General features: G+C 40.1%; 1 protein-coding gene across 1 annotated transcript in view; it reads left to right on the top strand.

Annotated features, from left to right (window-relative positions):
* Positions 1-2,274: 2,274 nt before the first annotated feature.
* LOC140244701 (uncharacterized) overlaps positions 2,275-17,097 on the top strand; it is a 245,979-nt gene continuing 231,156 nt past the window's right edge. Inside the window, exon 1 of the mRNA XM_072324317.1 lies at positions 2,275-2,487. Coding sequence (XP_072180418.1) covers positions 2,378-2,487 — 110 coding nt within the window. The 5' untranslated portion in view covers positions 2,275-2,377. The remainder of the gene's footprint in view (positions 2,488-17,097) is intronic.

Here is a 17,097-nt window from a genome sequence, read left to right as displayed (position 1 = left end):
AATCGTAATTAACCCGTTTATTCCATCAACCCCACTTTTCCCTTCTCTTCAAGACCACTCTGCCACTTTCAGAATGTCTCCTATCCAACATAATGAATCAGAGTAGGAAACTCTCTATATACTGATCGTGGAATTTGTCACTACCACTTTCCTACTAAACCCATCGTAATTAACCTGTATATTCCATCAACCCCACTTTTCCCTTCTCTTCAAGACCACTCTGCCACTTTCAGAATGTTATCCTATCCAACATATATACGAATCACAGTAGGAAACTCTCTATATACTGATCGTGGAATTTGTCACCAGCCCGTGTTAACTGGCATCCAAATCCCATAGGCGGTGACAAATTCCACGATTAGTATAACTAATCGTGGAATTTGTCACCAGCCCGTGTTTACTGCGTGACGTTCTTACAGGCGGTGACATCCGCGACTCTCGATAAACTCGCGTTGCTCGTGGAATTTGTCTCCATACCACTTCCGAACTAAATAAATCGTAATTAACCTGTTTATTTTCCATCAACCCCACTTTTCCCTTTTCTTCAAGACCACTCTGCCACTTTTAGAATGTTATCTCACCCAACATGAATAAAATAGATCACAATCCACGACTTATTTAGTGTAAGGAGACTTGGTAAACTCTCTATATACTGATCGTGGAATTTGTCACCAGCCCGTGTTAACTGCAGCCAAAATCCCATAGGTGGTGACAAATTCCACGATCAGTATATAGAGAGTTTCCTATATACTGATCGTGGAATTTGTCACCACCTATGGCATTTTGGATGCAGTTAATACGGGCTGGTGACATATTCCACGATCAGTATATAGAGAGTTCCTATGAGAATTTTTACTTATAAATACAAGTCAAAGTGTCTGAGCATTCATCGTCCCGTCAGGAGATAGTGTATCAATAGGGAAATGCGTGTTGGAAATCTGTCACCGCTTGCCTCTTGTATGAGGGGAGCTTCGCACGCACAGAACAATAGCTTTCATTCAAAATCACGGAAGCGTGCAAGCGGTCTGATATTCGGGTACGTGTTAAAAGACGTCACCAGTGACAGAAAACATGATATGGCCTTTACAATGTAACTTCATACAACAATAATTACTATATTAAATTATTCATTTCATCACATTCAAACCGCCTCTTATTTTCATTATTCTTACTGGGAAATAATACATGTATACTCAAAATCACTGAAAACAATCATTCTTATGCTTCTCAAAACGTCACAGTAGTTGCTTATAAACAAAGTAAGTAGCATTCGTTCACCATAATGTACATTCCTTTTGCCTCACTATAACTTGAAACAAAACCTCATCAGTAATTATGATGCAATAAGCAACGCATATCTTTGTCTGTATGTATTATAAATATTATATTCTTTACATTATAATTATCTTCCTTCTTGGAATTCAGTATACAAAGTATATGTGGAAATCAATTATATTCTGCTGTCTGGATATTACAATTCTTCAGACTGTCCAGGAGAAAAAAAAACCCTTTTACTCAAATAATGTAGGCAATTAAAATTTTCCTCTACTTTGATCAGGATATACAAAAATACTTAACAAAATGTGATTGATGTAACTACTTACAGTTCGTGAAAGGGATGAGTCGAGCTGGGGGAAATTGGGGCTTCTCTTGGCCTGTACTGCCAAAAGTTGTGCTGAAATTGGCTTCTCCTGGCCTGTATTGGCAGAAGTCACGCTGTCTGCAATTATGTGGTTTTGCCAGCCATGCTAAAACCAACTTGCGAATTAGGACGTGCCTCAGCCTCAGTGCCTTCCCAATTCCTTATAGCTACCCACACAAAGGAGCCTGGGTTGCAGCTCCTCAGCTTTTCGTCCTTTTGCATGGAGCTCTTGGTATCTTCTGCCTACTCTCACACACTCTCTCTCATAACTGGGCACTCTCATACTCACTTGCATACACAAACACAAAAGATTTTGCATCCTACCCAATTAAACCCACCTGTGTTAACTATGCTAAAATCCTGGGCTATGTATTGTTGTATTGATAAACAGACTGGTGACTTATCCCGTTCCCTATAATAGTTCCTAGCTGTATTGTGTTCAAGATAAAACTAAGATGCGAGCATGCATGAATCTAATGCAAATGAGGGGGGGGGGGGGGGGGTAAACTGGTCGCATTGTGACACTTATGCCACAATCCACCCCACTTGACTCAGCCAGTGTACATCTTGCTCCCTGCTACGTACTGATGTATTTTTACACACTCACGCACATTTTGCAAGTGGTACAGTATGTTTATGCATGATAGAGGGGGACATATGTAAGTCTTCCATGCATAGCTTATTTCACTAATTGAATTTATTCATTTGTTGTACAGAAATGAGACGGTCACCACCATGGCGGAGTTCAGCAATCCCAATGGCAATGTCATGCCTGGAAAACATTCAGATGGTGCTGACGATGAAATGAAACGTTTGTCAGAAGAAACGGTCCAAGAATTAGTAAGGTAAAAAGCCTGCACTAACATTCGACCTCCCGTGCCAAAATTTGACTGCATGCAAAAGCATAGGTATCTATATATGGCCAACAGTTGAATTTTGGACAGTGTTATGGTAAAATTGCTTGGGATAAAACAGTATTGAAAGTCTATAGCATTATATGAAAGAAGACGTCTACCGGAAGTTTATAAGTGGGATCTTTTCCAACAAGTTACTGATTGAACAATTTGATTATCTTTTCCCTAATTACAGTGAAACCCACTGTATAACGAGCTCGATTATAACGAGGAACCGCTTTTAACGAGGTGATTGCGTCGATCCCGTATTCCTTTGCATGGAAACCTATGGCAAAATGAATCGGTTATGAGCTTGGTTATGAGTCTAATTTTTCACGAATCAGAACTCCCCAACAATTTTGCAAGTGTTTGAATTCACACTCGTTGAGTATAGTACCGAAAGAAGAATTATGCGTGCACGTCACATTTATGTCAGAATGAGAGTTAATACATGAACTTTCATGCATTTTTAAATTCACGAATAGCCTCCCACTCTCAAAATTTGCGAAAATAAAAACCTCGCAAAATATTCAGCGTATACAGTAAGTTGTTAAACATAATCATCTTACTTTTTGTTTCTCTCGAGATGCATGTGCGTGATGTTAGCTTAAACCACATCGCAACACGAAAAAAAAAAGTACACATTTAAAAACTTTTCATGTAATGACACTCGTGGCCAAAAATGGAAAATATGTTTTTGCAACTCATCTTTATATCCTTTCCAATTTAAGTTCCAACTTCCAGTTGTTTTGCTCATTTAATAGTAAACATAAGTTTATACAGTACATAAAAAAAAAATAAAGCCGAAATAATAAATGAAATCATCGCGATTCCGCCGGGTGATAATAGCATAAAAAATTGAGTAAGCTTATTTATATCCTAAATTTAGTGATATGTGAAGCAAAATTTGAAAATGATTGCCAGCTGGAATGAAATGTGGTGTTTGCAAGCACTTTACCGTGCGTGAATTCAGACTAGCAGTGCCCAGGGCAATCCACATGAATTATTGATTAAGCATTCATGTGCAAGGGAACGCGAAACTGACGCCTAGTCAACAGGTGGTTCAGGCATGTCCATTGTTCAGGACCATTGTCAGCACACACTCACACATCATTGGTTCCTGTGCGAAGTTCAATTTTTGTACAGAGGGTTAAATTTTGACCAAAATCTGAAACCTTACTTCAAACTTAATCTTAGATTTAATGAAACTGATTTATGCTTTCACGTGCAAATCACCTCCAGCCAAATTGTACGCTATCCAGCTATTACTCGTATCAATGACAGTTTTATCGGATGAATAGCTTTTGAAATATTAATGATCAAAAGTGGGAAATGTTTTTTGAAACACCTAGTACGTGCTAAGCGTTCAATTTGATATATCTTTCTTTATGTAATCAATCACTGCTAATGGAGTTACAGAATTATTTTATGACACATTTCACTGAAAGTTTGTAAAGCAAAGTTTATGGACTGTGCAAGCAATGGTACATGATTAATACCATTGATTTCAGAGGCGAAATTATGGTATGCCTAAATGTAAGGGTGTCATTGCTTTGAAATTGCTGAGACAATATGATTGGCACTCCTTCCACATCTAATTATCCCCTTTGAAGATGTGTCGGTCACGGCTGATCGTCATGATTCATCTTTCACATAGAAGCTTACGTTCCACAATCTTGGTTCGAGGAGACTTACCGTTTAGTTACGTGGTTAGAAGCGATATCTCTTTCTTTATTTTAATTGAGGTAATGCCGCTTTCGTCCAGGTACAAATCATATTGTCATGTAAACAAACACACACTCTACTTGCCTTTGTTTTGTATTGGACGCTTCATCACTTTTACTGCTGGAAAATTTCACAGGCTTGTAGCTGTAAGGGCTTTCTTTATTTTTCTTTTTTCTTAGGCAGTTCAGCTTCACTCCGATGTCATTTATTTTACTATTTCATCGAGTATACGCACCCCCACGAACACAAACAGGCAATTTCCCTTGTTTTGTATCGGAGGTTAGAGTTTCTATTGCTCAGAATTTTTGGTTATCGCCAAATAACAATTCAATTAGCTGAACATAGATACTCAAGCAGCAGAGCCCTTAAAGGGACTGTACAGTTATGGTTGAGGTAGGGATTCATGTGTTGAACATTCCTAAGTGAGATAATGATAAGCCTCTTATGAAATGTGAAAGAGCATGTAATTTTAAGAAGGATTCAACGTTTATTTGATGAAAATTGGTTTTCAAATGGCTGAGATATCCAAAAAAGTGCTAATAATAAAAGGCGACATGCCACAACTTTATTAGGATCTCTTTGTTTCACCTTGTTTCTGGATATCTCAGCCATTTCAAAACCGATTTTCATCGAATAAACTTTTGATACCCCATAGAACTGCATGCTCTTTGATATCTCATAGAGTGGTTTCTGAATATCTCGCAAAACGTTAAAAGCTAAATCTTCACCTTGACCAGAACTGTACACACCCTTTAAAATGGGTCAGTAAGTAGTTACAATATAGCACCATATTTTGTCCAGATATAAATCCATTGTCATGTAATGACACACATACTGTACTGTAATATACTGTAACAGGATAGGTAGGAATGTGGACGTTTGCATAACTAGCAGGAATTGGTACTGAATTAATGAACTCTATATAGTCCAGGTGTATGGCGTCTCGCTCATCTCTTTGAAATTCCAGGTTCTTGTTTGACCCAATAACAGAGTTGTAGACAGGTAGGAAAGGAATGGGCTATATATTGCTTCATTATGAGGTATTTCGTGCCACAATATGCCAAGTTTGGTGCATATGACGGGGTTCTGTGTCTTTTATTTTCGTCATGGCTGTTTCATTAGTAGCCATAGCGGATAATTATGTATTGTTGGCATCTGGGGCAGTAGAATAGATCAGTATCAAACTGGAATCACCCTGAGTAATGAGGTAAGCATTCAATTTGATACATTATATTTCTTCTTTAAAGTCAATCACTACTGATCGAAATCCCCCTGGTTAGGTTCTAAGCGTTCAATTTGATATATCTTTCTTCTTTATCATGTCAATCACTGCTGATGGAATTACAGAATTATGTTATGACACGTTTTACTCAAAGCTTAAAAAGCAAAGTTTATGCACTATACAAGTAATGGTGCCCGAGTCCTATACCATTGATTTTAGATGCGAAATTATGGTATGCCTATATGTAGGGGTGTCATTGATTAGGAATTAATGAGACGATTAAGCGCTCCTTCCACTTCTAATTGTCCCCTTTGAATGTGTGTCGATCACGTGTGATCGTCATAAATTATCATTAACGTATTAGCTTACGTTCACTACTCTTGGTTGGAGGAGACCTACAGTTACATGGTTAAAGGCGCTGTCTCTTTCGCAGGAGCTGTACGTTTTGGCCCGTAAAATTTCAAAATAACCTCATAGGATGAGAAGCAAGAATAGTTTTTCTTTTGCCCTTTTTTCTTCAATTGAGGTAATGCCATTTTCAGAGACTCCAACTCTCCCGCTTTCGACAGGAGATCTCCCGCCGAAAGCCCATTTTTGCAAAATCTCCCTTTCTCCCGCTTGAGATTAAAATTTTCTCCCCCCCCTCCTTTGGCTCTGTGTCTCCAGCTCGAAATGATTTCTTACTAAGTGTTATCGTATGTTGAAAAATAAGCCTTAGATAGCACGAGAGAGCATCTAGAACCCTAGAGCTTCCAGGACCCTTAAGTGGGCCGTAGACCCTGGCCGTAAGGAACTTCGAGCTTCCCACTCGTGATGTGTGCTTTGCGCACATCAAGTTGGAGTCTCCCATTTGCTAGGAGTTTTAGGCGGGAGAATCTCCAGATCAGAAGGTGCTTGGGGTTGGAGTCTCTGCATTTTCGTCCAGGTATAAATCACATTCTCATGTAAACAGACACACTTGCTATATATCCATTTGTTTTGTATGGGAGGCTTCATTGCTTTTACTGAACTGATCATATTGAATTATGATAACAAGATTAGAGGGAATCATATTGGTTATGTAAATAAATATCAAAGGTGATGTTTTAAAAGGCCAATGTTAATACCAAGATGGTTATTAAAACACTTAATTGTCATGTTTAATTTGTTCGTGTCGAGAATCACTGGGTAAATGCACTGTATGTACTCAAAAAGCCTATAAATCGACTTAGTCACACACGCACAGAATTTCTAATTAGTTTGTGTGACAGAATCTGAATAATGTAGGTCCAAAAAAAAATCAACTAAACATCTCAATATAACTTCAAGGTGCTATATCACATTCTTTTCTCTGTCGATCACAGATGACCGACATCTGATGACCCCAAGCGTATCACCTAACTCGTCTTCAGTGTGACGAGTTTCATATCTAGTTATGAAGTTATGATTGATAATGTTACATTGTCTGAAAATCACAAAATGGTGCCTAGATGACGTCACAGATATGTTTTCGTCATGAAAATGTTATTGTCGCGAGATATTGTCATGAGATATGTTGACTGAAATTTTCATCTTATTCCGTCATGTCAATGTTGAGATATTGACGACACAAAATGTGCCAGAAAGAAAGAAGTATCAAAAGAAAGAAAGGAAGATTTTGACAAACACAATAGGTGATACGCTGATAGCGTATCACCTAATAAAGGAAGATTTTAGCAAACACAATAGGTGATACGCTGATAGCATATCACCTAACTAGCTAGGAGTGAGTAACTCTGAGAGTGCAAAACGAGCAGGGAAGGGGAAATGCAAGAGGGTATGTCACCCTCCCATGGTAGGAATTAGTAATTGTGCAATTCATAAGCTAATCTATTTATATGTAGAAGATTATTTTGAAAGACATCTGATGATCATTTTGAGCATCTTTAGCTTACCTGAGTCGAAGGCTCAAGTGAGCTATTGCGATCGCCCTTCGTCCGGCGTCCGGCATCCGGCGTCCGTTGTGCGTCGTGCATCGTCCGTCGTGCGTAAACTTTTTACATTTTCATCTTCTTCTCAAAAACCCCAAGACCAAACTTGGCAGGTAGCATCCCTAGGGGGTTAGGAACTCAATTTGTTAAAGTGAGCACCATGCCCCACCCAGGGGGCCCCCAGGGGGCCCAAACCCCCCAAAATGAAGGAATCTTTAAAAATCTTCTTCTCTAGAACCAGAAGTGATAGAGCTAAGTTAATACTATGAGCTAGTACATTGATGACTGTAGTTTCAAGTTTAATCATGGCAGAATCAGGGGTTCCCCCCTTAGGACCCAGGGGAGGGGGTGGGGAGGGGTCCTAATAGGGCCTAAATTGTACATTTTCATCTTCTTCTTGAGAACCCCAAGACCGATTTTCACCAAACTTGGCAGGTAGCATCCCTAGGGGGTTAGGAACTCAATTTGACAAAATGGGCACCATGCCCCTCCCAGGGGGCCCCAGCTGGCCCAAACCCCCCAAAATGAAGGAGTCTTTAAAAATCTTCTTCTCTAGAACCAGAAGTGATAGAGCTAAGTTGATACTACATGTATGAGCTAGTATATTGGTGACCTTAGTTTCAAGTTTGTTCGTGGCGGAATCAGGGTTGCCCCCTTTGGGACCCAGGGGAGGGGGGTGGGGAAGGATCCTAATAGCGCCTAAATTGTACATTTTTATCTTCTTGAGAACCTTATGACCGATGTTCACCAAACTTGGCAGGTAGTATCCTTACGGGCATAGGATATCAATCTGTTCAAATGGGCACCGTATCCCACCTGGAGGGCCCCAAGGGGCCCAAAACTCCCAAAATGAAGGAATCTTTAAAAATCTTCTCTAGAATCAGGAGTGATAGAGCTAAGTTAATACTATTTATGACTGTAGTATCAAGTTTGTTCATAGCAGATCCAGGGGTGCCCCTGTAGAGCCCACTAATGTCAAAATCGACCACTAATGTCAAAACAACCACTAATGTCATAACACGTCGACGACAAATGTCATAACAACCACTAATGTCATAACATGTCGACGACAAATGTCATAACAACCACTAATGTCATAACACGTTGACGACAAATGTCATAATGACCACTAATGTCATAACACGTCGACGACAAATGTCAAAATTGGATTAACCACTAATGTCATAACACGTCGACGACAAATGTCAAAATTTCCATTTTTACTGCAAATGTCATAACACGTCGACGACAAATGTCAAAATCGGATTAACCACTAATGTCATAACGCGTCGACGACAAATGTCAAAATCTCCAAATTTTACTGCAAATGTCATAACGCGTGACAGGGGCATATCCAGGAATTCCGTAAAGGGGAGGCGCCTTTACAAAATCAAAGGCTGGCGAGACCCTTCCCCCCCATTTTCTTATTTATATTTCTGTTGCGTTAACAAAATATAGACAGGGGGCACCAGAGGGGGATGCGCCCCTCTCGATCCCCGATTGCGTCAACCGCAAATGTCAAAATTGGGTTAGTCACAAATGTCATAACATGTCGACCACAAATGTCAAAACGCGTCACAGGGGCGGATCCAGGAATTCCGTAAAAAGGAAGTGCCTTTACAAACTCAAAGGCCAGGAAACCCCTCCCCTTTCTTTTTCTTTTTCTTTTTTCTTTCTTTTGTTTTAACAAAAACAGAGACGGGGAGGGGCCGCCGCGCCCCCTCTAGATCCGCCACTGCGTCAACCACAAGTTAATGTCAAAACCCTTCATTTGCATTACAGAAGCGGATCCAGGAATTCCGTAAAAGGGAGGAGCCTTTACAAAGTCAAAGGCTTCCATATTCCCTCCCCATTTTTTTCTTTTTATTTATGTTGTTAAAAAAATAGAAGGGGGGGCACCATAGAAGAATGCATGCCCTCTCCATCCATGATTGCGTTAACCACAAATGTCAAAACTCATTGCTTGCATTACAGTTGCGGATCCAGGAATTCCGTAAAGGGGAGGAGCTTTTACAAAATTAAAGCTGCCGCACCCCTCCCCCCATTTTTCCTTTTTAGTTTTATTGTTTAAACTAAAGAGAGAGATAGAGAGAGAGAGAGAGAGAGAGGGGGGGGGGGTACCAGAGGGGGATGCGCCCCCTTTTTGATAAGTGATTGCGTCAACCACAAATGTCAAAACTCATTGCTTGTAATACAGGGGAGGATCCAGGAATTACGTAAAGGGGGTGGGCACCTTTACATAATTAAAGCCTGGCGCATCCCCCCATCTTTTTGTTATTATTTATGTTGTTTTGAAGAAAATAAAGAGCGGGAGCACCAGAGGGGGATGCGCCCGTCTCGATCCACGATTGCGTTAACCACAAATGTCAAAACTAATTGCTTGCATTACAGGGGCGGATCCAGGAATTCCGTAAAGGGGAGGCGCCTTTACAAAATTAAAGCTGCCGCACCCCACCCCCATTTTTCCCCTTTGCAACAAAAAATAGATAGGGGGCACCAGAGGGGGATGCTCCTTCTCTCGATACGCGATTGCGTCAACGACAAATGTCAAAACTCATTGCTTGCATTACAGGGGCCGCGGCGGCGGGTCCAGGAATTCCGTAAAAATAAAAAGAAATAAATAAGTTGAGGGGGGTTACGCCAGCCTTTCATTTTGAAAAGACGTCTTTGCGGAATTCCTGGACCCACCCCTGTAATGCAAGCAATGAGTTTTGACATTTGTCGTTGACGCAATCGCGGATCGAGAGGGGACTCATACCTCTCTGGTGCCCCCTTTCTATTTTTTTGTTTGTTTGTTAAAACAACAGAAATAAAAAGAAAAAAACAGGGGTGCGGTAGCTATTTTGTTGTTGTTGTTGTTGTTGTAAAAACAACACAAATGAAATGAAAAAAAAAAAGGGGGTGCTGCTGGTTTTAATTTTGTAAAGGCGCCTCCCCTTTACGGAATTCCTGGATCCGCCCTTGTAATGCAAGCAATGAGTTCTGACATTTTGTGGTTGACGCAATCGTGGATCGAGACGGCGCATCCCCCTCTGGTGCCCCCTTAAAAAACAAAATAAATAAAAAGAAAAAATTCTTCAAAACAACATAAATAATAGCAAAAAGATGGGGATGTGCCAGGCTTTAGTCAAGGTGCCCCCCCTCCCTTTACGCAATTCCTGGATCTGCCCCTGTATTACAAGCAATGCGTTTTGACATTTGTGGTTTACACAGTCGAGGATCGAGAAGAGGGCATGCATCCCCCTCTTGTGCCCCCCTCTCTCTCTCTCTCTTTAGTTAAAACAATAAAAATAAAAAGAGGAAATATGGGGGTGGGGTGCGGCAGCTTTAATTTTGTAAAGGCGCCTCCCCTTTACGGAAATCCTGGATCCGCCCCTGTAATGCAAGCAATGGGTTTTGACGTTTGTGGTTGACGTAATCGCGGATCGAGACGCTCGCATCCCCCTCTGGTGCCCTCTCTCCCCCCCCCCCTTTCAAAACAACATAAATAATAACAAAAAGATGGGGGGATGCGCCAGGCTTTAATTATGTAAAGGTACCCCCCCCCCCCTTTACGCAATTCCTGGATCCGCCCCTGTATTACAAGCAATGAGTTTTGACAGTTGTGGTTGACGCAATCGCGGATCGAGAAGGGGGCGCATCCTCTCTGGTGCCCCCCCTCTTCTCTCTCTCTCTCTCTCTCTCTCTTTCAGTTAAAACAATAAAACTAAAAAGGGGAAAATGGGAAGGGGGTACGGCAGCTTTAATTTTGTAAAGGCGCTTCCCCTTTACGGAATTCCTGGATCCGCCCCAGTAATGCAAGCAATGAGTTTTGACATTTGTGGTTAACGCAATCATAGATGGAGAGGGCACGCATCCCCTTATGGTGCCCCCCCTCCTTCTATTTTTTTTTAACAACATAAATAAAAAGAAAAAAATGGGGAGGGGGTGTGGAAGCCTTTGACTTTGTAAAGGCGCCTCCCTTTACGGAATTCCTGGATCCGTCTCTGTAATGAAAATGATGGGTTTTGACATTGACTTGTGGTTGACGCAGTGGCGGATATAGAGGGGGTGCTGCGGCCCCTCCTCGTCTCTGTTTTTGTTAAAACAAAAGAAAGAAAAAAGAAAAAGAAAGGGGAGGGGTTTTGCTCGCCTTTGAGTTTGTAAAGGCACTTCCCCTTTACGGAATTCCTGGATCCGCCCCTGGGACGCGTTATGACATTTGTTTTCGACGTGTTATGACATTTGTGATTAACCCAATTTTGACATTTGCGGTTGATGCAATCGCGGATCGAGAGGGGGCGCATCCCCTTCTGGTGCCCTCTCTCTATATTTTCTTAACGCAACAGAAGTAAAAATAAGAAAATGGGGGGGGGGGGAGGGGCTCGCCAGCCTTTGATTTTGGCGCGTCCCCTTGACGAATTCCCGGATATGCCCCTGTGACGCATTATGACATTTGCAGTAAAATTTAGAAATTTTGACATTTGTCGTCGACGTGTTATGACATTAGTGGTTAATCCGATTTCGACATTTGTCGTCGACGTGTTATGACATTTGCAGTAAAAATGGGAATTTTGACATTTGTCGTCGACGTGTTATGACATTAGTGGTTAATCCGATTTTGACATTTGTTGTCGACGTGTTATGACATTAGTGGTCATTTTGACATTTGTTGTCGACGTGTTATGACATTAGTGGTTGTTATGACATTTGTCGTCGACGTGTTATGACATTAGTGGTTGTTATGACATTTGTCGTCGACGTGTTATGACATTAGTGGTTGTTTTGACATTAGTGGACGATTTTGACATTAGTGGGCTCTACAGCCCCTCTTGGGGGCAGGGGGGAGTGATGGGGAGGTCCAAATGGGGTCCTAAATTGTACATTTTCATCTTCTTCCTGAAAACCTCATGATGGACTTTTATCAAACTTGGCAGGTAGTATCCCTAGAGGGTTAGGATCTCAATTTATTAACATGGGCACCATGCCCCCACCCAGAGGGGCCTGGGGGCCCCCAATCCCCTCAAAATTAAGGAATCTTTAAAAATTTGGGCCCTTATTGTATATTTTCATCTTCTATAAGAATGCCTGGTCAAATTTTGGTAGAGCTGTGAATAATTTAAATTAGTGACTGCGTGAAAGGTGAACTTGCGATACTGAGGTGAGCGCTAGACCTGTGGGTCTCTTGTTTCTCAAATTTTCTTCAATAGAGAATATGAGTCCTCACTTGTAGCATATATTGTATATAGCTAATATGGCTTACCCGGTAGTAGATAAAGTTTTTAGGACCCTCTGGATTATACATTTAATCACTGTTAGTAATTATATGACTTGTCAATAAGATTTTTCATCTCTCCTGTGGTCTTTCTTTTTCTGTCTAATCCACGTGCAACAGTTTGTGCCTGCCGCATAATTTTATCGATAGCATGTAGCCCCAAAATTTTGTAAACAAAGCTTTAGAAGCCACTTGCATGCTACTAAATGTGTGTCATTTAAAGCTAGACTTCTGTGCTTGGCATACTGTCCCATGTTGCAGGCAAGTGTGCTGTTATGGGAGATTGTGGTAGACACTGATAGTGATAGGTGTGTCACTGTGTGTGTAGCTCGGGTGGTGTGTGACATGCCAGTGCAAGGGTTTGTACCAAATAGCGTGCATGAATGCATCTTCTCAATACCATTGGGAGCAGTGATTTCAAAAATGTTCAAGTTATCATATTTGATGTATATGTGTACATTGTAGGTCTAGTTATATCACAAAAATCCTACCTTCATTGCTGCAAAGGGTGAATAATGCGTTTAAAGGGGAATTTCCTGATGATTTTCAAAATTTCACATCTTATAATTGACAGCTCCATGTATAGATATGTGGAATTTATTGTGGTCCTTGAGCAGAGAAACCAATATTCCGAAAAACCTTTAAAATTACACTGAACTATGTTAATGACATAGGAGGATCAATCAGAAATTGTACGCAATAATGGATTCCTCATCATACAAAACCCTTGAAAAGTTAAATTATCTGGGTTTTCTGGCTTCCTGGTTTAAAATTAGACATTTATTATATTATTATATGCTACTTAATAGAGTTAGAACCCTATTTGCTAAAGAATTTGGCTGTGTAATAACTTCTGTTGTTTAGTGTAGAACTTATTAGTTGCTAAGAAGTGTAAATGTAAATTTACTGGTATCTGATTTTCAACCTAGTATTAAAGAAAGAAATCATGTCCAGTTTGGAAGGTTATCATAGGTGGAAAGGCATATAATTGAGAGGTTGAAGTGGTGTCAGTTTAGGGTGCCAAGACTGCTAATCAGCAGTTATATGTTGGATAATTACATCCTTATGTGTATAATTTGTGTGTATAATTTATGCACAGCTTTTGACAGTGTTTTAGTTCACCAATTGCTTTGCTTTTGAAAATAAGAGTGAAAATTAAAAGGAAACTGTGCAGAGAATTTTCATGACATAATTTTCATGACAGACAATCAGTTTGTGGCATTGAGCAGTTTCAGGATCGTTATTGAGACCAAATTGAGAATTTAAGCTGAAGTTTGCAATGAAATACTGTAGTTCAAGCTCAGGGTTTGGATTTGTCAACAGTCTGTCAATTATTCATTACATGTTAAGCAAAACTAAATAAAGTTAAAGGGACTGTACAGCACTGGTTGAGGTGGGGATTCATGTTTTGAACATTCCTAAGTGAGATAATAAGAAACCACTTATGATGAAAGAACATGTAATCTCAAGAAGGATTCAACATTTATTTGATGAAAATTGGTTTTCAAATGGCTGAGATATCCAAAAAAGTGATATTAATAAAAGGCGACAGGCCGTGCCTTTTATTAGGATCTCTTTGTTTCACCTTGTTTTTGGATATCTCAACCATTTCAAAACCGATTTTCATCAAATAAACTTTTGATGGCTGAGATATCCAAAAAAGTGATATTAATAAAAGGCGACAGGCCATGCCTTTTATTAGGATCTCTTTGTTTCACCTTGTTTTTGGATATCTCAGCCATTTCAAAACCGATTTTCATCAAATAAACTTTTGATACCCCTTAGAATTGCATGCTCTTTGACATCTCATAGAGTAGTTTCTCAATATCTCGCAAAACGTTAAAAGCAAAATCCTCACCTCGACCAGAACTGTACACGCCCTTTAAAAGAAAACTGTACTGACATTTTCTAATTGTCTGATAATTCTAATCTACATTTTTTGATGCCTACAACTGTAAAGAGAGGATTCTAAAACCCAGGATAAGCCTGCAATGATTTTTTGGAAAAAAATGAAAATGAGCAAGCCAAGGAACGATCCACACAATTTGGTTTACGTCACAGGTGCCACCCTCCGACTTTAGCAAAACGAACTACACATGTCAATTTACTGATGAAATCTCACATGAAGTACTGCAAAAACTGTTATTTAATAAAATTGCATTATGGAGCTGAAATAAACATGTTAAACATTATTAATTAATTTTTAAAAGGAATCTCTTCAAAAGCTTTTTATTTAGATAAAATTTGTGGGGAATATTCCAGATATGCAAAATGAAATTGGCATCATTGTCCGAACGTGCTGCCCATAGAAAACTGTGTGTAAGTAACGTTGCACTAACTATATACTATGCATTGATGATGAGCGATATTATGGTTCGACAGTTCAAACTTATCTAACGAAGATGAGGACTGAGTGATAGTCAACGGCAATCACAGTTTACGCCTAGTTAGAAGAAAACGGCACCCAGTACACATAGACTCTAGACTAGAACTAGGACTAGGACTAGTGAGCAGTCAAGGACCGAGTAGATTCTAACGTTAGGCCTACGTGGCAGTTCAAGTCTTGATGAGTAGGCCCCTACACTCACTCGCCGCCCCGTCGACAGCTGTACATGCACAGCGCTAATAGGCACAGCGTAAACGTAATAGTATACATACCCCTGCTGCCAGAACTTGAAGAAAGTCCAGGGGCCTGTTGCATAAAAGTTACAATTGTGGTAACTTTGCCACCCAATGGTAACTACCATGGTAACAATACTCAGCAGCCAATCAAAATCAAGAATTCCATGGAAGTTACTATTGGATGGCAAAGTTACCATAATTTTAACTTTTGTGCAATGGGCCCCAGACGAAAGTCCAGACTCCAAGGTCTAGCGTTGCCATTAGATCTAGGCCCTTGTGCTGCAGGCCCTGTTGTTTCTGTGCTGAATTTTGCAGGTAAGGTATCTGCTTTATGGATTTTCAATTTTTTTTGTAGTCGAGATAAATCTCATGGTGGTCGTATTAACACCAAGGACTAGATCTAGATCTAGTTTAGTTTTAGTAGGACCCATACCTCGGAAGAGTGCCTGACCACGTAGATACTCACATAGTGCCGCCGCTTCGCGATCCAAGCGCTGGTGTAGGTATAGTGCTAGCGTACTTCCATATCCATGTAGATATCTCAAAATTCACTTAACCAAATTGCACCAAAATCACAGGAAATACTCTATGACTCATGTCCACTTGCTCACGCTAATTGGAACCAAATTGCAAGTTGGGAAGCGTAAGTGAAGTTGTCAACTTTCCTGTCGTCGCTAAAAATAATCTGCTCTGTACGACTAAACAAGAGTGATCGTGGCATGCCCTACCTGCCTGCGCACGCACAGACTGAAGTTAGCCATGTAATATGATGAGAAAAATCTTTCACGTAATCAGGAGCACAAAATCAATTTATAAATTATTTGAGCTAAGTCGAATGAAAAATATAGTTTGTAAATCACACATATTGTAATGAGATTTGATATATGTAGCAGGGTTCTTGTTAATAGCCGGTTACCAGTTATTTTTACCGGCTGTAACGCCGATCGTAACCACCTGTGGCTTCATAAAAAAAAAAATAAAAATGATAAAAAAAAAGAACAAGAAAAAAAAAATAAAGAAAAATAAAGAAAAAATAGTTTCAATTCGAAACTGCACGCGCGCGCAGTGCACACTGACACTACTGTGCCCACTCGATTTGTATGCGCGTCGGTACGTACTCGTACGAGCTGGTATGCAACGAGCGCTATACTATTTGAAGCGGCAAGACTCAGAAACAAACATGTTTCAGTCCCGCCATTATCGTTCTTTACCGGTTAATGTCTGTGACGAATAACCGAGTACTGTTCCTCCCAATTTTCTTCTTTACCACATAACATAATCATAGTCATTCCATTTCCTTTTCGCGAGGTTCCATTTTTTGACTTGCCGCTTTCAAACACGCGACATATGGAACATCGAAAACCAAATTAACGTTATCAATGTCTCGTTCCCGTTTTGCAGAGTAGTTCATGTTTTCTCCTAAACCACGCGATAGGACACAGAAATACGTTCCGATGTTCCTACTAATTTATTGATAAAATCATTCGATTTTGTTTTCGCGAGATACGCGTGCGTGATATTCATTTTAGCATCTTGCGGAGCTGTATGTTTTCCTTATTCATTTCCGAATGTGAAAGCAAACATCTGCTATTTATTTTAGTGTCTAACTGAGCCGATTGATACCGTTAATCATTTCCAAATGTAAAAGTATCAATCTGTAATTTATTTTAGCATCGTACGGAGCAGAATATTGCCGTTATTCATTTCCAAATTTAAAAGCAAACATCCAACATTTATTTCATTATCGTACGGAGCCGAAAATTACTGCTGTCCACTTCCGAAAGTGAAAT

The sequence above is a fragment of the Diadema setosum genome, chromosome 21 (genome assembly GCF_964275005.1).
Source record: "Diadema setosum chromosome 21, eeDiaSeto1, whole genome shotgun sequence".
Classification (NCBI taxonomy): Eukaryota; Metazoa; Echinodermata; class Echinoidea; order Diadematoida; family Diadematidae; genus Diadema; species Diadema setosum.
Note: the sequence above shows the minus strand (reverse complement) of the source record. Positions and strands in the feature narration are given on the sequence as shown.